The sequence below is a fragment of the Patiria miniata genome, unplaced genomic scaffold, assembly GCF_015706575.1.
Source record: "Patiria miniata isolate m_02_andy unplaced genomic scaffold, ASM1570657v1 HiC_scaffold_22, whole genome shotgun sequence".
Lineage (NCBI taxonomy): Eukaryota > Metazoa > Echinodermata > Asteroidea > Valvatida > Asterinidae > Patiria > Patiria miniata.
This window is the reverse complement of record NW_024037061.1, coordinates 15,048,304-15,069,880: the sequence shown is the minus strand read 5'-3', so window position 1 is coordinate 15,069,880 and position 21,577 is coordinate 15,048,304. Positions and strand designations below refer to the sequence as shown.

The window sequence follows — 21,577 nt, the reverse complement described above, 5'->3', positions numbered from 1 at the left end:
TAGTTGTGATATACCCGAAAATGTTTGGGACTTCCCCAACTATAGTTGGGACTGTCCCATCTATATTCGGGCCATCGCTCTAGTTGGGGCCTAACAGTATTTCTGTCCCGGTCCCACGTCACTAGAATGTTATCACGTCGCAAATTCTAAAGACTGACATCTGGAATTTTTTAAGAGTTGAAAGGATTTACATGAAGACTTCTAGAAAATAAATACAGTATGATTGCTATGATCCATGCCTAATTTCAATAACTGCCAAACAGATCAGCAAAATTAGCTGGCTTGACATAGGGCTGTCTATTTTCAAATTATTTAGTATTTGATTATTCGAAACGTGTTTAACAGAATATTCGATACACACGTTTACACACCCAAGCTGCAACTGCGTGCCCTGCCAGCCAAAGGTTGGGCGTAAAGCGTGCCGGATAAAATATGCGCTCCACAAATGATTTTATGGGCGATGATCGAATATTCAAATGTTTGGTATATTCAGGACAGCCCTAGCTGGCCCGATGTTGCAGTTTTAACAAGACCTTTTTCGGAGGCAAATGGCAGTGGTACAAGGAAACAAACAACTGCCAAGTAGAAAATATTGCTAGCAAATTATGGGCTTATTATGCACCTATCAAATGTCCCCCCCCCCCCACGCTACCCCAGGTCCGATGTTGGGATTTGGTCACGTTTTTCATGCCCCAGGGTGGGGATTTTAGTCACTCAAATTACATTGTTAACATTGGCAAGGCAATCACTAGTGCGCCCCACGTATGTAAGTCGGGGCATGGTCGGGGATTGTCACTTAAATTTTGCCCGAGGGGTGGGGATTTTGTCACTTCAAAAGTGACAATCCCCACGTCTTGGGTGGGGCAGCCCGGGAGGGGAGGGGTGGGGGAAATATTTGATTGGCGCATTAGTGTTAAGAAAAGGAGGTGAAAACCAGGCACAAACATTGTGTGTTTCTTGTCACTATGACTGGTGACCTGGGCCCAATTTCATAGCACTGCTATAAGGACACGATTTTACCAAACAGAGATTCTGGGTATTTTCATGGAGACCATAAGCAATAAGCACAGCAAAAGGCACGCTTACCTCAGATGAAACAATTGTGACTTAACGATGGAAATCTCCACGCTTGCGCAACCGTTACCTTATCCATGCCTTGAAATAGTGCTTAAGCTTATCACAATTTTCTGCTATAGTAAGCACAGCTATTCTGCTAAACTGATAAGCAGCGCCATGAAATTGGGCCCTGTTATTTCTAAGCTTTCGGCCTCTGTATTATATGGTCTGTGTTCATTATTGCATAATAATTACAGAACTTGCATAATTACAACCCCGGCTTCTGAGGTCACCTGTTTATATGCTACTTTTATCCATTCCGGATATTTATGGCAAATACTGGCTACCTACCAATCGCATGTACAACTGCCAGTATATAAATGTATATTTAAATGTATATTTTTAATGTAATGTGGAATATGCATGCCGACCATAATTACACGCGACCATATAATTAACTGTCAAATTTATTTAGCATAACTTTGGTTGTTAAAAAGGGGGAAAAAAAGCACTGTCATGATGACAAATCAACTCTCTGGTGTACAAAGCCAACTCAAGTTTCAGCGGCCAAGTTTAGCATGATGAGACTAAAGTTAAGGTTTCCTAAACATCTGTTTGGGTGCTGTGCTATTTGCCTCCAACAAAAATCAAACTGTTGAAAATCTACTTGAGGGCAATTCCATGAGAAAGTGTATGGACACAGCTGAAATATATACCAGTAGAAATTTCATGCTTGACTTTTTTCCCCACGGCGGTGTCAAACACGACGTGGGCTTGAGCTGCTAATGTTGGTTGGTTGGTTGGTTGGTGGGCGGGTTGGTTGGTTGGAGGACACTTTACTCGGCCATATAATTGTATTCATACAACTCAAGTATTACAGCTTTGCAAGTATTACAGCTTTGAATTCGAAGACCAGTTTTGCAGACACTGTTGCGCATGCGTCTAATTTGCATACTTTTTTGCATATTAGATCACGCCCCATTCCTTTTCATATTCTGTACTCGCAAGGTACCGATACGGCCCAGGTGCACGGACAGTGCCGTATAGCCGTCTTCACACGTTACCCGGCCTCGCTGCTACCCGGCTGCCATGGGTTGTACCACTTGGTACTTGTTTTAATGATTGTTATGGCAGCATATGACTTATACCCTAATAATGTAATGCCACTGAAAAGATTTGTCCAACAGTGCACAGTGTGAGGAAACTTTCAAATGCAAGGTATCTAAATTTTTGCCATATCCTTTGCTTGTAACGTGAATTACCAATAAAAAAAATATTGCCACACCAACGTAAGTTTATTTTGTCGGCCACTGTTTTGTAGTTCAGTCCTTAAGTTCAAGGGATCTTGAGTTAGAAAAACTCCTACTGAGGTAGTGCTGCTTGAACTGCAGACACCGCATCCAAGAATTCTGTCATCTCGACGACTCCTCCTTCACCCTGCGTCTGGCTCCAATGACGCAATGACTCAACAACTTGCTGCTGACATGAACTTCTTACATCCTCAAACTGTACAAAAGAAAAGAATAATACAAAATTCACTCAGGATTTGTGGATCTTTACGTAGAGTTGAAGTTAAGTCCTCGCAAGACAAGTCAATCAGACGTCAATCATAAGCCATTCAGTCACTCAGTCACAAGCTTTCCTAGTAAACTCGGACGAAGGCATTCGTTTGTCAAAGTTCAACACTTTGATACTTGAGAACATGCTGGTGACTGACTTGTGATTTGAATTGTGATCTGTGACAGCTCGACTACAATGCCTGCTCAGGTAGAACAAGGTGATCTGCTGATCGCACGTGTCAATTTTTTTTCGGGGTCGATCCCCATATGTTTTGTGTTTGTTTTCTTGTAGAAGCTGTTTATTTTCGAGAAGAAACGATTGGCTCCTGGAAGTATGTTTCTACATAACAATAGCATTTGCTCATTTTTTTCCATTATGAGTTATAACCTCAATTGACCCCAGATGACCTTTATATCATTCAGTGTCATTACAAGTCAAAGTTTATTCTGAAAAAATAAAATAGCATCGTTTACCTGTGCTGATGTGTTGCCATGGCGACTTTTCCTCAGAGGTGGTAATCCCAAGACATCTTGCCTGGTATCCTGCAGCAGTGGATTGAGCTATAAAAGAGACAGTCCGTGTACCAGCCATGAATTAGAGTACAAATTACTGTTTGAAGTAGTGCCAATGACTTGGTTGCTTTACACAGAAATTTAGCCAACAACAACTGTTTCTTTCCTTAGTTCGTAAGCACTGTCACAAATTACGCCATACTTGTTCTTCGTATGGACTCTGTATAAACAGAAGGTGGCATGCACTTCGTGACCACTCGTGTAAAATCTATCGGCGAGACTTATGGACTCCCATGTGCAAATATAACAACCAGTGGTCAGGACAGAACACGTGCGAACACTCGTGCGCAACCTGTAGCATCTTCGCATTAGCTTCAGTCATCATCGGCAATGCATTCAACTGTCTCTCCTAGTGGTCTCCCCCAACTCTCCCTTTCTTACCGTTGAGGGGGTACTTAAATGCAGGAGCCCATTGCATGCATACACTGGTTTATGCACAGATGATGCGAAGAATACATACACTTTATACAGGGTGAGTAAAAAATGTCGGGACCATTGTTTTAGTGAAGTTCTGCATGTAGCTTTTTCAAAATCTAGGAAATGAAAGCCCAATTCATAAGCTTTCTTTTAGTACAAGAATCATTCACGTCACTCATGTACTTTTCAAGAGTTTTAAACTCAACCACGGTTTTAAAGTTCTGTCCACGGATCACTAAAAAGGTGTGCGTTCTTTCAGCAAAACGAAAACAATTCACACACATCCGTATGTGATTTATTTTCCTTTTGCTGAAAGAACACTCAACTATTTTGTGATCTGTGGACAGAACCTTAAAACGGCGGTTGTGTTTAAAATTTTGTAACTTCAAAAGTACATGAGTGATTGGAATGATTCTTGTACTAAAAGAAAGCTCAGGAATTGGGCTTTCATATCCTAGATTTTAAAGTGCTACATGCAGAACTTCACTAAAACAATGGTCCCGACATTTGGGTTTGGTTTTTTTTACTCACCCTGTACACAAACCCGCATCTTCTTCACGCCAGTGCCAGGCATACAGGTAATGCATTTGAGTCCCTCCCAACTCTCCATTTGTAACCAAGAGAGGGCTTGCTTATGCACGCAGTCAATGTTCAGTTTCCTACCTTCTTCATATTTTCTGTATCGTTGTCATGGTGATCTTGATGCTCCGCAGCTTCCAGTTTGTCCAATTCTTCCTCCTTCTGCTCAAGTAACCTGTTTCAACCACAAGATAAAATCACCGAACAAAAATTAGCTTTGTACTACAATCTTTGTCTTTCTCTAGAGTGCAAGTTACTTTATTTGTGGGCATGTGTGGCCTTGCGGTAGAGCACAGACCCCATGATCATAAAATTGTGGGTTCGAGCCCCACCGTGGCCATGCGTGTTGTGCCCTTGAGTAAGGCGCTGTACCTCAATTACTTCTCTCAACCCAGGTGTTAAATGGGTACCGGCATTATTCAATGCTGGGAAGGTAACAGACTCGCTGTGGAGGAGGTGTGGCGATCCCCCCACAGCAGCAGCATTACACTGAGTCTGGCCCAATTGCTTCGAAAGAGAGATGGGCACTCCATTCCTGTGAACACAGGTTCGTCTCCTTTACCTTTTTTTTTTTTTAAACTTTTAGTTACTTTATTGCAACATCTAGATTCACCATTTACATCGGAAACACTTTATTTTCTTACTGTTGGCAACGATAGGCAAATCCATTAATCCCTGCCCACTGTACACGTTGAGCAGCAACACGTGCGCTTCTCCTATGCCACACTGGGCGTTCCAGCCGCACACGTACAAATATGCATGCAGTGAAAAATTATTGTACAACTTGGAGACCGAACATGCCCCTAAGTTTAAAATCCAGTCAACATATGGGCTCCGTGCGCCGACGAAAGAGGGCGCCCTTTTACCTAGCAATGACGTCCTATGGGCAGGACGTTTCACTGGTTGACGAGCACCGTTCCTTGTGTGTGACGCATGTACAAGGGGATCTGTACTATGCACATGCAGCGGCCGCGCTTCGCGGCAATGAATTGCAGTCAGGCAACATGGCGTCGGTCGGTCACCCCCAACTGTACTTGCTTTGCCGGTGAGGGGGTACTTGTGAACGGAGTGGATAGTGAAACCATGTTACATGTCTGATAAAAAAATGAACACAAACATGAGGCCAATATCTCAATAATATAGCGTCGGTGCCCGGCCGCCAGCAGGGGGCGCCGGCATGGACCCACGGTACAGCCGTAGCATTGGGGCCCCTGCTGCTTGGCCAGGGAGACCCGTTGCTGGACTGCGCTGACTCAGTAGTGTGACATTTTGTATAACGTTCTTTTTGTTGGGAGTTGTATAAAGAGACAGCCTCGTGTAAAGAAAGTGGCAAGAATAAATGGCCTAGTGCCCCGAAACCCTGAAGAATAGCCTCTGTGGTTTCCTCTGTCTGGCGTGTGAAAACCCAGGATCCGGTCGACGTTACAATAAGAATAACATTTATTAGAATGTGGAAAGAAGCGAGAATTTTCAATGCTGTTGTAAGATTTGTGCAGTCAACATGTATGGAGAACAAAATCACTTTACGGAACCAAGATTGACAAAAATAATTCCACTAAGTTGTATATGACTTGAAGCTTTGCATGGCGGATGAGATCAATTATAAAGTTTGCGGGTAACACCATGTGGAAAGATATCTCTTCTTGGAAGAAGTGCGGTTCTGAAAAGAACCGGTTGGTTGAGTGTACAGTTCTACACTCAACCAACTGGTTCTTTTCAGAACCGCACTTCTTCCAAGAAGAGATATCTTTCCACATGGTGTTACCCGCAAACTTTAGAATTTATCCACTAATTTGATAAAATTCTCTACTTACTCCTGCTGTAGCTGCACTTCTTTGTCTAGACATTCTACCTGGTTACTGGTCTCAACCAGCCCTGCTTCCAATATCCGCTGTAAAGGCAGACAAGAACAAACGCATACCTCAAGGCCAGTACATCAATGGTTTTTGGAAAGTTAAGCTTAAATTTGGGGTGCTGTGGTCCAATGGTTACGGTGTTTGACTTGTGTGCCATGCTACATGGGTTCGAATCCTGACGGGAAACATGGTGCTTGTGCTCTTGAGCAAGGCACTTTACCATAATTGCTTCGTTCCTCCGGATGGAACGTAAAGCCGTAGGTCGCGTGTGTTGTGTAATGCACGTTAAAGAACCCAGTAACACTTATCGCTATTAAGAGAAGGGGTTTGCCCCGGTGTTTCTGGCAGTGGCTGCTATATGCGCCGCAGCACCTTGTAAAACCCTTATAAGGTACTACATTATGGATCTCATATTGCTCATAACTTTCATTAACCCATCGTTAGAAATAGACATAATTACCAGCGCCTTGAGTACCTAATTGTTGGTAGATGAAACGTGCGCTATATAAGACTCCGGTATTATTATTATTAATATTAAAGGTGCATATGATCATATTCTTTTTGCACTTCAATTTTTTTTGAAGAACAAAAGTGCTCAAAATCTTAAGTAAGATGCATAACAACTACCTGTGGAAGTTTGAGCTGTACATTTAGAGAAAACAGAAAAAACATGGCACAATTTATGGGTCTTGTATAAACTTAATTTCGTTGCTAATGCATGTTAAAAAGTTTGCCTGCAGGCACACTTTTTTAAAAACCCACCTTCACTGATTGCTTTTTACAAATCATACCGTAGAATACCTTCACAGGGTATTTGGAACCATCTTCACTTGAGAAGGCTTTTCTCATTAAATCGGAACGTCCGCTTCCGGATATTAACAATGCCTTCTAAAGTGCCTTTAGCTCTTCATTATAGTGAGCATTATGCTTTTCCACTCCTAATCATAAGATCAATCGCTGCATAGAACTCACAGCCTGTTTCTCCATTTCTCGGTAGTTCGGTTGTCTTCTATTGGGAACTTTGAGTGATACAAAGCTCTTCATAAGCCTGCGAATTAAAATGATGAAATTTAACTTGGTTTTAATTTAACTTGGCACTGGTCACTCTTAAATATTCACTGTACCTCATGCAAGTTTTTAATTTCCTGTTTATTGAACTTTCATACAAATATTACTTATTACAAAAGCAAGTCAACCACACACATCTGTATTGGAAACAAAATGTAAAAATCTCAAAAAAGACCCTAACTGATGAATTCAAATTGACTAATCCCGGCTTAAAATTTGATACTGTTTAGAAATAGTTCAAACCTTGTTTTCAAGTTGTTCAGATGATCTTGGATGTCGTTGTGGGCGGGACCACTTGTCTCATTCAAAATGACACTGCAGGAGTCAAGAAATGTACATGTTGTAAGGCACAAATCATATTTCTCTGATGGTAATACATTTTGTTTGAACTGAGGATCTCAAACATAATCCAGGCCTATATTTTTGCATGGCTGAGCAAAAACAACACAAGGTCCGGACCAAGACCTTGACACAGTGCATCCTACGAAATCAGTAACGCATTTTTGCCATGTAACCTCCATCCTCCAAATTCCTCCATTTTGGCAAAGAGGATTTTGAAGGATTCAGGGCGGTTACGGTTAACTTGTGAAACAGTAAAACTATACCCTCCCTTTGCACAATACTCTATTGATCACCTTGGGAGGCTCGTTTTACTACACCACACCAAACAGTCAACATTAAAAACCAATTGAAGCTTACTTGATGGCACCGTCAGCGATCTGATTCAAGAACTCTTGGCTCGTCTTGGTCATTGTCTGCCACTTGGCGATGCTCTGGGCTGACACTTGCCTCTCAAGGTAGTCGTCGTCATCTAACATGTTCCTCAGATCTGTGTTTGAAAATGCCGCAGTCAAGTTGAGGTACTCAAACTGAAAGCTAGACACTGTTTTGGTCTCTCGATCAGCAATTGCTGCACTTCGCTCGTAACCCCCCCCCTGCAAACAGGGCACTGGGCAGGGCTGATGAGCTTCACAGAATCTTATAAAGGAAGTGGGGAGAGCATTCTGGGTAACTTATCATGACCTTCACAAAGACATCTAGCTGCAGCTGTTTAAGACTGTATTTAGCTAATGCATGCAAATGCTATCCGAAAACTTTCTCATAGAAATGAATACATTCCATTCCGGATGTGATTTCTTTTTCATTGCAGACCATGTGGACAAATTTGAGCATCACATTATATGCAATTTGACTCTTTGTGAATTCGAATTGAAGCCTGAAAGTTTACAAAACAAGTAAGTTTTACAGATTTTCCAACATTATTACGCTTTTCAACGAAAAATAAGCATTTATGAATGGGAATTAAAGAGCATGACTCGGTCTTAACGGCCGTTTAAAACCTTGCAGGGTCGTGGCCGTGATGACTTAAATGCTTAAATTCATCAGCCCTTCCCAGCGTCTTGTTTGCAGGGTGGGGGGTACGAGCGAAATGCTGCACTGCATCATACACTCCACTATGCTACCGTATTCAAGTACCAATGCAATGGTAATACAAAATGACACTGGGAGGGACATTTGAATACATTGCCAACAACGTCTGACGCTCACGCAAAGATGCCATGGGACTGAACCCATTCAGAAAAAGGTAAGTTGTGCGTAATTTGCGCCAGTGCACGCACGCAATGTTTCCGTCCAACTGGGGCTTTCAAAAGTTGTCACAAACACAGAGACCGTACTGGCATATTCAAAAATACAAACTAGCTGTTTTTTTTTTAAAAATTGAGATATACCTGTTTGACGTCTCCTTTTAGTAGGGCTAACTTCTCTGCTTGCAACGGGAATCGCTTCCTAGAAGACAAAGAAAAAAAGTATTTCTGGCGAACTTCAGAACGTAAATCCATGGGTTTTACAAATCTGCAAAACATCATTACTGTGTCAGCAATTGGCAAAAGACACAACTTAAAAAACACAGCACCTGCATACTCCAAGGTATTAGGGATTTATTTCTGCAAAGTTTTCGCCATTAAAGGGGCCTCATGAGTGTACGTGTGTGATCATGAATTGATCATTTGTTTGGCTTTTCATCTTCATGAAATGTCCTAAAGATACTTGGGATTAATTTTAACCTTGCAACAACAAACATCCTGATTAATGACGTCATGATGATACTTAGTATCAGGAACTGATTTACAAGCAATTCCATTCATTTAGAACTAATGATCAAATTCAGATATTACGTTCCCATTTTCTGGTAGACAAGATTAGCTTGCCATTATAGTGAAGTTGCTTGACCTTAACTTCTGAGGGCAAAACCCTTCTCTTAGCGATAAGTATTACTGGGTTCATAACGTGCATTACACAACACACGGGACCTACGGCTTTACGTCCCATCCGAAGGACAAAGCAATAATGGTAAAGTGCCTTGCTCAAGAGCACAAGCACCATGTTCCCACGGTCAGGATTCGAGCCCATGTACCACGGCACACGAGTCGAACACCGTAACCATTGGACCACAGCACCCCACCCAATTTAAAACACAAATAAAAGTTTGATCACAGCATTTATTCTTTGTGGGCGAGGTTACAACGCCGCAAAGGTTATTGCGGACAATGGAAAAGCTCACACAAAACATCAGATACTCACCTGGTTTTTCCCCCTCATTTTTTGTTGTCTCTTCACTGCAGTGCCTCTGTTTGTTCTGACATCTTCCTGCAAGTCATCTGCTGCATCTTGTGTCCTCTCAGCCACTCCTCGTCTCGATCTTGCACCCCTCCCCCTGCCTCCCCTAGCTGTCGTTTGCCCTTGCCTAGGGCTGGTAGTAGAGTCACTTCCCCTGGGTGCTTTGGTCTTTTGCCCTCTGCTGGTCGGTCTTGTCACCGGCCCTGAAGAGCTTTGCTGGGAAGACGTGTCCGAGGTCTTTTGATTCAACGTCTTCAACATCTCAGCAACATCAGCAGAGGACTTTTTGGACTGTTTTCTTCCAGAAGTAGAGCCTGTGTGAGAGAGAGAGTTTCACTGTTAATACAACTTCCATCTGAAAACGTTGGTTTGGCAGATCGTCTTGTTCATCAAAATATCCTTCTTCATAATTTTGCCTTTCTCTACACAACAGCTCATATTAATTCATACTGTCAGATAGGCAAACCTTTCTTGGCTTGCGGTTTTGCTGCAGCGTTACTGGTCTTGGTTTTTGTCTTGGCTTTTGTCTTGGCTTGAGGTTTTGCTGCAGCAGTCTTGGTTTTTGCGGTCCTCGGCATGGCTGTGTTTCAAGTTGATCAGAGTTCCGGATGTCTATAAATGGCTCCAGATGCATCCACATATACACGCAATGTGCACTCACTCAAAGTACAAACCTAGGATTGGAAAGATTGACATGAAATTATTGTTATATTACCAGGAAAATAAAATGATAAAAACCTAGCGGGTAGGGCCTAGGGCCATAACTTTCCAACCAAATATCAAATTATTCCAATCTTCCCCAAGGCCCAACACCAGGGAGAATCCTCCGTGCCGAAAAGAGGGACAAATTGTGTCTCCCGTTAGTGACAAGGTTAAAGATATCGTAGGGTTTAGAGGAAAATGGAATTCCATGAAGGTAAACTGCGATGCCAGCACCGTGCAGAGCTGAGACGAACCCTGGAGAGGTTTCTCTTTCACCGTAACAAAGAGGAAAAGCATGGCTGCTGGACTTTGGAGGAGACACGGGAATGTCTTGCCTCGGGGAAAGGAGCTGGACTATTCCACGCTGTCCTTGAAACAGAAAGAAGGTGTGGATTTGAAAGAGGCCTGTGAATACTTGCCGGACATCAAACGTGGAGAAACGAATATGAAATGCCATGGCATGATTGCAGAATCCATGCTTCGTGGAGGCGGAGCCAACAAAATTATGCTCAAAATCTGGCCACAATAAGACGGGGCATTAATGTGACAACTGCCGTTTTACATGCTTTGGAGGAGAGTGTTATGAGTATCAGTGACCAGCTGATATACTCAGTGCCGCTGTCAATAGTCATTTAGACAAGTTTAACACTCTTTTTGAAGAATCATAGAATCACACTCCCACAGAAACACACTTCCAAGAAACCCAGACTGATGAACATAAAGACAAAGTGAAGTGGCTCTGTAAGCGGTACAAGGCTTGTAGTTGGCTGGTGTTTGAGATGCTTGACTTGCATTCATTCGTAAACGGCAACGGGAGACTGTGCCGGCTACTTTGCAGCTACGTGCTGTCCACATGCACTCCTTTCCTCCCCCAATCTACAACATGGAGCACGTCCTGCAAAATGGACATCCAGAAGCTCTTGGGCATGTTCAGGCTAGAAAGCCCGGTCTCGTCCCCATCATCCAAGGACCTTGGTTACCATGATCATTGAATGCAGCTGGCATGGCTGGAAGGTAATATCAATCGACCGGTCGTTGGCATGGAAGCGGCGTGCGCGTCATTTAAAGTAGAATACCCTGAGGGGAATGACCATCAATTTTTCAGGTTGTCTGACGTAACAAAAGTCACTGACAATTTTTTAAAAATGATTGCAAGTACGCAGGCATGCAAATTACTGCACGATCCATAGGGGCAGGTTGATTTGTGGACAATGGTGGAAGGAGTTCCTCCCCCCTATGTACATGCAAATTTGTAATAATAAAATTTAGGTATTAAAATTTGTGTTAATTAGGTACATGAAAACGAGACTAGCAATTCTCCCCCCTCTCCCCCACCCCCTCTCCCCACCCCCATATACTCGGGTATACTACCTGACTACTGCTTTTGTACTGGCTGTGAGCTGTGTAAAGGTTAGGTGTGCAACTGTGCATTGCATCTGCATTGTAAATCCTGTGAGTGTGAAATGTAATTTAGTGTAATGTGACTGAAAATTTCACTGAGCTAGCCTACAGCTTAAGCTTCGTCATATCATGGAGCTATAGCTCCATGGTCATATCAGCTTTTTCTTCCCAAACGGTATTTTAAAATAAGATAGACTAAAACTATTTAATATATGTTGTCCTTCAGTCAATCTTCGATACATAAAACTTACTGCGATTCGAGGGGAAGAACCACTTGAATTGCAATTTACTGATCCGAGTGATCGATCGCTTAAAACGAGCGAGGGTACTACACGCGCGGTTGTTTACATCAACCTCGTTACAGTTTTGGCTTCATCACGAACAGCAAAATCATGTAGATCACTGGGAATGAAGTAGAGTACTTCCAATGGAGTAAGAACGTTCACGTCTATTGGATTGATCTTGGGAAATGCGCACACAAGAACCAATCACATAGCCCGTTATACGTGCAAGATCTGTGACCCTCTGGTGGCGCGAAACATGCTGAAGTATAACACGTTGATATGAGGAATGATGTTCAGGCGTAGATGATGTTGTCTTGCTATTCAAATGCGCACTAAATCTGCAAGTGCAAGTAATTTGAAAATAAGAAACAGTACTCAGTACTGACATTAGGCCTATTTCACATGAGAACGCAAGGAATCGTGTTAATTGTTCGTTGAAATGGAGGACAAAGAAGAGCGTATGGAAACAGAAGCGACGGACACGATAAACGAAGGAAAGCAGTCGACATCGGCTGACAAATCGAGTAAGAAATCCAAGTACGAATTGCCATGGTGAGTTACTTACACTTTACAGCCTAAGCCTACGGCCTTTCATTAATTTGAGAAATTCCTATAATTAATACTAGTTTACAATCGTGTATAAGTCTATGGGGAGTCGTGAATCTTTTAAGTATTTTCTTACAAATTGAATTGGAAATTTCTCAATAAATCTTGGACTTCATTCGATTCCTACTCCTAGGCCTAGCCCTAGGGCCCCTATTTGATTTTCCTTTTTTCCCCTGCCCCCTGGAGACACAAACAAAGCAATAGCAATTAGCATTTATTACAGTAGTAATTTTCGCTGTTCATTCTTCCTCAGTTGTCAGTCTTACCAAGTTAAAGTTGGGGTGGGGGGGGGGTCGACATATTGCTCACTGTCCTAGTGTCCATATTGTTTAATGCCTAAGCCCTATCCTGGACACACTTCCATTCCAGTTTCACCTGACATGCCTGAGAGAAAAAGTCTCAACGAAAGAATCTGACTTTTCAAAATGGACTCTTTGTTTTGCAACATTTTGTTTTTAATTTGGAAACACGTTCAACCGTGTTAACTGCCATGACTGCTCACTATGAAACGTTGGAAAACTCTTATTGTGACATTCCTAGGTTTCTGGCATCTGTATGATTTCTAGACATTTAGCAATATGTTTGGAGACATACAGTTCTGAAGACTTCCTCTAGAAATGACATTTAACCCTAACCTCCCCAACTCCATCAAAATCCATGCCGGTATGCCCCAATTTTGGTGGATTTTGGGGGACTTGGTTGTGCAGGCCCGGCTTGACTTAATATTGATGGATTATGATGGACTTGGGCTTTGAGGCCTCAGTCAAAACATGCATTGGGAGCAGTGTGATTGATGGAGTTTGGCATACGTGATCCAGAACTTAGTAAAAGACAGTAGGGAGGGTTAATAATAGACATTGAGCAGTGCCTGAAACAGTTACAACAATGTTTGTGTACATTGTATGTGCCTACAAACTGGAAATCCAGTTGCAGAACCCACCCACTCAAACTACTGTTCACCGGCTATCTTGTTCATTCCATTATTCATCGTCAATTTGTCATCGTTTTCATTATTAAATATGATTGTGTTTGCAGGGTTGAGAAGTATCGGCCAACTCTTCTGACTGACATTGTAGGAAACGAAGAGACCATCAGCAGACTGGAAGTATTCTCCAGAGAAGGCAATGTGCCCAACGTCATCATTGCTGTAAGTATGGACGCGTTTGTCACAATCTGGCAAATGTTTACCCATTGTTTATACTCATGCCAACTTGCACAGTTGCAACATTTGTTGCTTTTTTGTGCATGGCTAGTTGACATGTTGATTAGGCTTAAAGATATAGTCCATCATTTGTAATTTGTGCATTTTGTTCGTTTGAAGCAACAAAAGTGTTCAAAATCTAATGAAGGATACTGAACAACTAACCTGATGAAGTTTCAGCTCAGCTTCAGCTGTATATTCCGAGAAAAACAGCATTCTAGGATCTCAATTTCAAATCAAAAGTTGCTGAATCATGTTTTGAATTGTTTCGAATTGCAGCTATACGCGATGTCGCGCACTGATCCGACGAATTATAGCAACCGCGCGCGCCTGTGCGTCGTGCCAATGATTGCACGCGCTGCGCCGAATAACAAAACAAACTACTAATTTAAATTTTCCTACGGTGCGTCTTAAGACGCACCGTTGGAAAGGCCTTCTTTCGTTGATTACTTCAAAATGATAGCTTACCAGAAAGATTAGTTTCATAGGGAGTTTAGTCCCCTTACTATCTTTCAACCAAGTATGTTTTTCAACAATAATACGCCAGTTACTTTTTCGGATGGCTGCAAATGATGGACTATAGCTTTAATTATTGAGCTTCCAAGTCCTAGTGCACGCATACTTTTTTGCACTCAGCAAATGCCTTTTCTTTTTTCCTTGGGCTAAATGGTATTGATAAGCATATTATTGCTCGGTAAACCACAAAATTGGAAAGTTTTTGCAGACTTGTGTCGTTTTCTCTGCGGCTTTAAAACTTAAATATGACACTATTGGAAAAATAGTGTACAAATGCTTTTTTCTGAAGGATTTGTACACAGCTGATGATGTCTGAAGTTTATATTCCCTTCAAAGTTCAAATATTATTGAATGAATTGTGACAGTTTTAGGGTTGAGGACAGAATGTGGCCTTGAGTGCAGAAACACATGCAAAACACAATCAGGACAACCCTATTCACTCTTTAGCTGACAAAATTCTGCAAAATTTTAATGAGGCAAAGAAAAGGTCCTCACTATTTCACAAGTTGCCAAGTTTAAAATCTCAATTCAATTTTTGAAGGAGACTTTTCTTCAATATTTTGCACCTGAGAGTGAAGTCAGGTGATATCAATTTGAGGCTAAAGACTAGACGGGTACATGTCCAGCAACCATGGTCCAACTGTTTGAAAAGACAGACCTCTTCATTAGTCTGGTGGCTGACTATGGAGAAATGTGTCGAAATAAAGACCAGTACCAGACATGCCAGCTGTTTCTTGTGTTGGACTGGTTGTTTTAGGTGCCAGTCTATTTTCTTGTATTGCATGTTTTCAATACCTTAAGTTTTGGGACTCTCATACACAGTATTGAGAGTCTTAAATTTTTGGACTAGCTGGGTTGATGTAAACACGTAGTAAGGCCAAATAAAAAAACATGTTTAGTGTCCCTGCCCGCTTCCTTTTTGGTGGCCGCCTCCTTTTTTTTCTCCTTTTTTTTTAAATAGCAAAAATGTCGACCGATCCATCGTAAAATCAAATACTTGCAAGTCGAAACAATGTATAAAGTAAAAGTAAAACCATGCTGGAAAACTATTAAAAACACTGTAAATATGTTTAATTCTCTTGTCCAGCATGTCTGTTTCATTTTTTGTATCTTTGAACAGTGTAAAAACCAACAGTTGTCGTCACTCTTGAAAAAAAAGGCCCCGCCTCCTCCTTTTTTTCCAAAAACCCAGACACTAAACTTTTTTTTTTTTACTTGGCCTAACACTGACACACTTCTTTTCTGTCTCTTGCTAGCAAAAATGGAATTTTTTACCATGAACATGTTGAAAGTGCATCATTGCAACAACATTTTTATGCATTTCTGCCGATGACTGCATTATTTATTATAGGGTCCCCCTGGCACAGGCAAGACCACTAGTATCCTGTGCCTATGTCATGCACTGCTTGGACCTAACTACAAAGATGCAGTGCTGGAGATGAACGCATCCAATGACAGGTAATTAGAAGCAATAGAATCTATTCAAATCTTTCCCAAATCAATTGCCCACAGGTTAAACAGGGGTGTGAAATCTCAGCTTTATAGCTCATTTCAGCTTTTTTGTTTTGGATTTCAGCTTTTTTCCATCACTTGCTGTGTACAAAAGTGTAGGAGATTTCCAAAGTTCAGCTTTTTTACACATTTTTCAGCTGTTTTCAGCTATTTTCAGCTATTTTTATCAGAGGTCACTCGCACCCCTGTTAAACCCAGACAGGATTCTATTGTTAACATGTTATGCCCAAACTTAGTTTTTCAGAATTTTTTAAATGTGAGGAAGAAAATCGAAAGCTTTTCTGAATTTTTTTTTTATCACAATTTGAAGTAACATTGAATTATTTCAGACAAAACGTGGGGAAATTACTGCATGATTATGACAAAATCTCAAGAAATGTTGCTAAAAAAATTGGCAAACTTTCTTAGGGCTAGAAAGATTTTTGGGGGATGGGGATTAATAAACCCAATAAAACCCAGTCCCAGTGCCAAGTTTCAGAAATTTTAGTGACTGACATTTTTAACTGGCAGATCTGTTTGATTTATTTTTTCAATTTGCAGAGGTATTGATGTCGTCAGAAATAAGATCAAAACGTTTGCTCAGAAGAAGGTCACACTTCCCAAGGGTCGGCACAAAGTCATCATTCTGGATGAAGCAGACAGGTAGGAGGGCTGTAATTTGGTGTTCTGTTTCCAGCAATCTAGAAACGCAATCTCTTGGCTCCAACTGATGCATGTAGTGGCACTCCTTCAGTTAGAATATCAAATTCCATCTTATCAATAGTTTTATTGCGGTACCCGCTGCTACATCAGATTCAAACCAGCCAGCCGATCCCGGCAAGTTGGATGGTTGAGCGGTACGACGTCTACACTAGAAAGCAGGAGGTCGTGGGTGTGAGCCCCACCCAAGTTATTTTCTTGTTTTTCTCCTCACTTTCACTTGGGGGGGGGGGGACACTGAGTATAGAGTGTTTATACGTCGGTGAATGGCAAAACCTAATATTGAATAGTCTAGGTATTGCAAAAGTTGTTGCACTGAGCTAGTTCCAGGGTCATTTTTCTAAACCTTGGCATGGTCCCTGACTTCGCCTTCATTTCGGGTTGTAGAATTATTAATGTGCCAACCAAGGGGGCCGTCCATAAAGTATGTACGCACGGAGGGGGAGTGGGGGGTTGTTAACATCATATATACACCATAACAAATTGTATGTTGAGTTATAACTTTTCTTTCTCATTCCACGCAGCATGACAAGCGGTGCCCAGCAGGCCCTACGACGCACCATGGAGATCTACTCCAAGACCACCCGCTTCGCCCTGGCCTGCAACACCTCGGGTAAGATCATCGAGCCCATCCAGTCGCGCTGCGCCGTGCTGCGATACTCACGGCTGACAGACAAGCAGCTCCTACAGCGGCTGATGGAGATTGCGGAGCAGGAAAGGATCGAATGCACAGATGACGGGCTGGAGGCTGTCATCTACACGGCGCAGGGTGATATGAGACAAGTAAGTGTTGTAACTGTGCATGTTGCTGCATTTGACAGCATACAGGCGAAACAGCCTGCCCCTGCAAAATGAGTTTAGTGCCATTATTATCTTGGAACCAAGTGAGCTTTTCAACTATAATAATTTTGTCACATACTTTTTGGATAGCTGCAAATGATCTACTCTACCATTAAGAACATAACTACTGATTTTTATGACTTACTTTGGCTCTGTTTAATGGCAGGCAGTTAACAACATGCAGTCTACACATTCCGGGTTTGGTGTTATCAACAGTGAGAATGTGTTCAAGGTGAGACCATCTTGCTCAAAACTTTTTATACCTTATGTAAAATATCTTAGCTGTCTTTGACTAGAAAATCACGCGGATGCCTATGGTGAGATTCTTTACGACCAATGAACTAGCATGCAGATTTTTGCAACTTGTTGCATATTCACTAGATTTTGTAGGTTTTGACTAATCACGTGATCAGGAGAAAAGAGGTATAAGGCTGTCCATTTTTGAATAATTTAGAATTCTGTTAATTGAAACTACGTTTGACTGAATATTCGGATCTTCGAAACTGCTAGCTGTAACTGCATGCACAAAGGTTAGAGAGGTAGTTAAAATTGACCAACAACAAAGCGTTGGAACACCAACCCATGAAAGAAACATGCTTGGTTTATAATCATGTATGATCTTTAATAATAGCTGTTACTCCCACTTGCTCTGATTGGCAGGTGTGTGACGAGCCCCACCCAATCCTGATCAAGGACATGTTTGCCAAGTGCATCGAGGGAGACATTGACAAGGCTTACGAGGTGATGGATCACATGTGGGACATGGGTTATGCCCCCGAGGACATCATCTCAAACATGTTCAGAGTCTGCAAGACGTATGACATGGCTGAGTACCTCAAGCTGGAGTTTATCAAGGTTGGTCTGCTGAGCTGATTGTCAAGCATTTCCTCTTTTGTACTTTCTTGTCCTGTCTTGTCCCGTCTTGTCCTGTCCAGTCCTGGTTCCATTATATAAATCAGTCGAAAAGTCAAAACAAGTAAAAAAAAATTAATTTCCAACGGTTGTATCCAACTCTTTTACTTCATCTTTTCTTAAACGCCCCTCTAGCTATGTTTATGGTATGTCCCTCTCGCGAGAAGTCGTAAACACCTCTTTTATGGAGATTGGCTGGCCCATATTGCGTGATGTGGCGCAGAACGCGGCGATGTTGGCGTAGTGTGAATTTAGGACTTTGAAATACGGACTCATTGTAGTATTTCGCATGCCTGAGTGAAGATTGTGAACATTCAGCAAGTAAAAGGGTAAAAGGGACCAGATTTCATAGGACTCTAAATTTCACATGACACCAGAAAAGTGTTTAAAACCAGCCAGCCTGTGTTTAATTGACTGTAAAAAAAATCACCCACGTGACAGGCTCTCGACCTATAGGACTAGGTAAACTGTCTCAGGTACAATGTATGTATGTATGTCCTGTTTGCATTGCTGTTGTGTGACATGGAGGAATCGCCTACCTCAAGCGAGACAAAGTGAAGGTTGGTGTGCTGAGCTGTCATCTTGTCTTGCATCTTTGGATCTTGGCGACTATCATGTCCCATTTGCTTTAGTAAGTTTTGAAGTGTCCAGAGTGACCCGTCCTGTCCTAGATTAGTGAGTGCCTTCCTATGGAGTCGTGTCCAATAGTCTGAGGTCGAAAAGTCTGTCTTGTCTAATTTTGTCCTGTCCTGTCAAGTCTTGTTTTGTGTAGTGGTGGGAGAAACTGGAGATTTAAAAATCCGGTTATCCTCATTTTATTCAAACCGAATAATGGTTGTCTGATTTCACCGGAAGTTCCCATCCAGCTCACAGTCATGCCAACAAAAAGTGACGAGTGAGGTGCCGCATGCAATGCCCTCCCACTGACTGGGTATAGTTTGCAGGATTCAATGACCACTGGGCCTTTACAAAAACACTCCAGAGCTGTAATGTTGGGGAAAAAATGGATGGGAACTATACAAAGAAAACCACTAGCAAATGAACACAGTTACAATCAGAAATCAGAGATGTTCATGTGTTTTTTTAGCCTATCACACACAAAAATCCAAGGGCTCCCTTTTTTTAAGGTTGGTTTCGAATATCTGATTTTCAAAATCTAAACCGTATAGTGGAATTCACACCGAATGTTAAAAAAAAACCCGGCTATAAATCCCACCACTAGTCCTGTCAAGTTACCATCTTTTTTCATCATTTTGCAAAAAAAAAATTCACGCCATCCTCTTGTCATTCTTATGTCGCAGGAGATTGGATTCACACACTTAAGGATTGCAGAGGGAGTAAACTCACTGCTGCAACTCAGCGGTTTGCTGGCCAGGCTGTGCCAAAAAGGAATGTTACCCGCTGAAGAATCTTGAGTTTGGCTACCAAATTAACAGTGCCAATGGGCGTTTTCGAATCCCTGTTCTTGACAACACGCGTGTAACACGAGAACGTATTCTCGAGCTGGTTGTTACGAACGCGCGGGTCCGTGTACGTGTCGCATCGATATAAAGCAATGCAAAATGGCCGACAATCGTCTGAATTTGTACTTGGGCCTATTCCAAATGAACGAGGACGACTGTTGCAAAACCGGACATGCGGAGATGAAATTGCAGACCTGCACTATAATGGTATTCTTATTCCAATCATTAGGGTATTTGCAAAAAAAAACCACACAAAACAATTTACGAATCTGCACTGTCCGCCATTTTGTTGAAGCTGCACCTCGCTGAACCCTCCATCAACCGGGGAGTGAAAAAATCGATCCGCGAATGCCCTCTCGGGTCTGTTCGTCACGCTCGAGACCGCTGTTCTCGTGTCGGGTTAACCCGAGTGTTGTCAAGAAGAGGGATTCGAAAACGCCCATAGAATGCTTCAAATGCATGGATTATCAACTATGCTTGGAAGAATTTGTCTCAGTCAGTTTGAGCAGCAGATTGCTTTATGTTCCAGTTTTCATTCAACCTTCTGTACCTAAGATGACCAGAACTGTAGGCCTTATTCCAAAAGTTAGTTGCCCAAATGGGCCTGAAAGTGAACAACAGGGTGTCAAAATTGGTGAAGTTGTAGGTCATGTATAAGAGGAACCAACAGGGGTGTCCAAAATAGCCTTTGGCTAAACCAATGAAAATTGATGTGTTATTTAATCAACGCATTTTTGTTAAATTCTTCAGATAGTAGAACTGCTGTCTCATGTGACTGAAAACAACTGTTGTAAAAAGTGACGAGTGGAGGGGGGAACTTATGCTTGACCGCTGGCTTCCTTCCATGGTGATTTTTGGTCCTTTGATTGGTTACACCTCTATGTTCGGACACCCCTATGTTCCGACTGCACATATTCCTATTCCTAACCCTAACCCTAACCCTAACCCTAACCCTAACCCTAACCCTAACCCTAACCGGGAGTAACACAATCTAGGTTGTCGGAACATAGGGGTGTCGGAACATAGAGCAGTCACCCTTTGATCAATATCAGTCTATGTTCTACTTAGGTTTGGATACTGAAGGCTCAGCACTGATTTTGCACGCGGAGATGAAGCATAAAGACAAAGCCTAAGTTTTGAGAGTTTCATACACACAGAGCTCCTTTACAGTAGCTGTTGCATGAGTCTTGCAGAAAGGCACCCTCGGTGGTTTATTTAAGGAGATGATAAGCATCACATAATGTGTACTATCCTCAAAATATATGTAGAAAGACACCTGTTAGAATTGGTGTTATTTAAAATTACGTTCTTGGAAATTAAACCTCTCAAGGTACCCGGGCATATCGATTAGTCTGTGAGTTACATTTTCATATGCATTTTTAGTATGCACATTTGGACATTTGCTTTAAACTGTATACTAGGTCTTGGCATTCAGAGACTAATAAATATAAATCCCTGTATATTTTGAATTGACCACATGTAATAAAAAAAAGAAGTGAAAATAAACAAAATGTGCCACTGTAAACTCGTATCCATTTTGTTTAGACTTTTATTATGTTGGGGTCATTTGGTTTTAGTTGTGCAGATTATTAATTCAGATATCCTCAATATTTTTTGTACAATTATACGTTCCAATCTTCCTGGAGCCGGTTGCGGTTCCCAAAAAAGAGCCGGTTCGGAGTCGGAATCGGCTCCCGGAAAATTCAATGAAAAT

At 41.9% G+C, this 21,577-nt stretch overlaps 2 protein-coding genes and 1 pseudogene across 4 annotated transcripts; 2 read left to right on the top strand and 1 right to left on the bottom strand.

Moving 5' to 3' along the window:
- Positions 1 to 1,903: 1,903 nt before the first annotated feature.
- LOC119730417 lies at positions 1,904 to 12,294 on the bottom strand. 2 transcript variants are annotated; one of them, XM_038203294.1, is made up of 11 exons: positions 12,082 to 12,294; positions 10,194 to 10,401; positions 9,692 to 10,041; positions 8,839 to 8,896; positions 7,808 to 7,937; positions 7,352 to 7,423; positions 7,013 to 7,088; positions 5,999 to 6,075; positions 4,269 to 4,359; positions 3,090 to 3,176; positions 1,904 to 2,562 (listed from the first exon to the last, which is right to left on the bottom strand). In XM_038203294.1, the coding sequence occupies exons 2-11, from the start codon at positions 10,303 to 10,305 to the stop codon at positions 2,419 to 2,421; spliced, it is 1,197 nt and encodes a 398-aa protein (XP_038059222.1). In that variant the 5' UTR covers positions 10,306 to 10,401; positions 12,082 to 12,294; the 3' UTR covers positions 1,904 to 2,418. The 2 variants fall into 2 exon arrangements, with proteins under 2 accessions (XP_038059222.1, XP_038059223.1); XM_038203295.1 differs by lacking the exon at positions 12,082 to 12,294 and adding an exon at positions 10,684 to 10,770.
- Positions 10,304 to 11,536, top strand: LOC119730112 (annotated as a pseudogene).
- A 53-nt stretch (positions 12,295 to 12,347) lies between the features above and the next one.
- Positions 12,348 to 21,346, top strand: LOC119730418 (replication factor C subunit 2-like). Of its 2 annotated transcripts, XM_038203297.1 has the most exons (9): positions 12,348 to 12,666; positions 13,756 to 13,867; positions 15,789 to 15,895; positions 16,490 to 16,591; positions 17,173 to 17,431; positions 17,655 to 17,720; positions 18,149 to 18,343; positions 19,702 to 19,844; positions 20,309 to 21,346. In XM_038203297.1, the coding sequence occupies exons 1-8, from the start codon at positions 12,554 to 12,556 to the stop codon at positions 19,813 to 19,815; spliced, it is 1,068 nt and encodes a 355-aa protein (XP_038059225.1). In that variant the 5' UTR covers positions 12,348 to 12,553; the 3' UTR covers positions 19,816 to 19,844; positions 20,309 to 21,346. The 2 variants fall into 2 exon arrangements, with proteins under 2 accessions (XP_038059225.1, XP_038059224.1); XM_038203296.1 differs by having other exon boundaries at positions 19,702 to 21,346.
- The last annotated feature ends 231 nt before the right edge of the window (positions 21,347 to 21,577 follow it).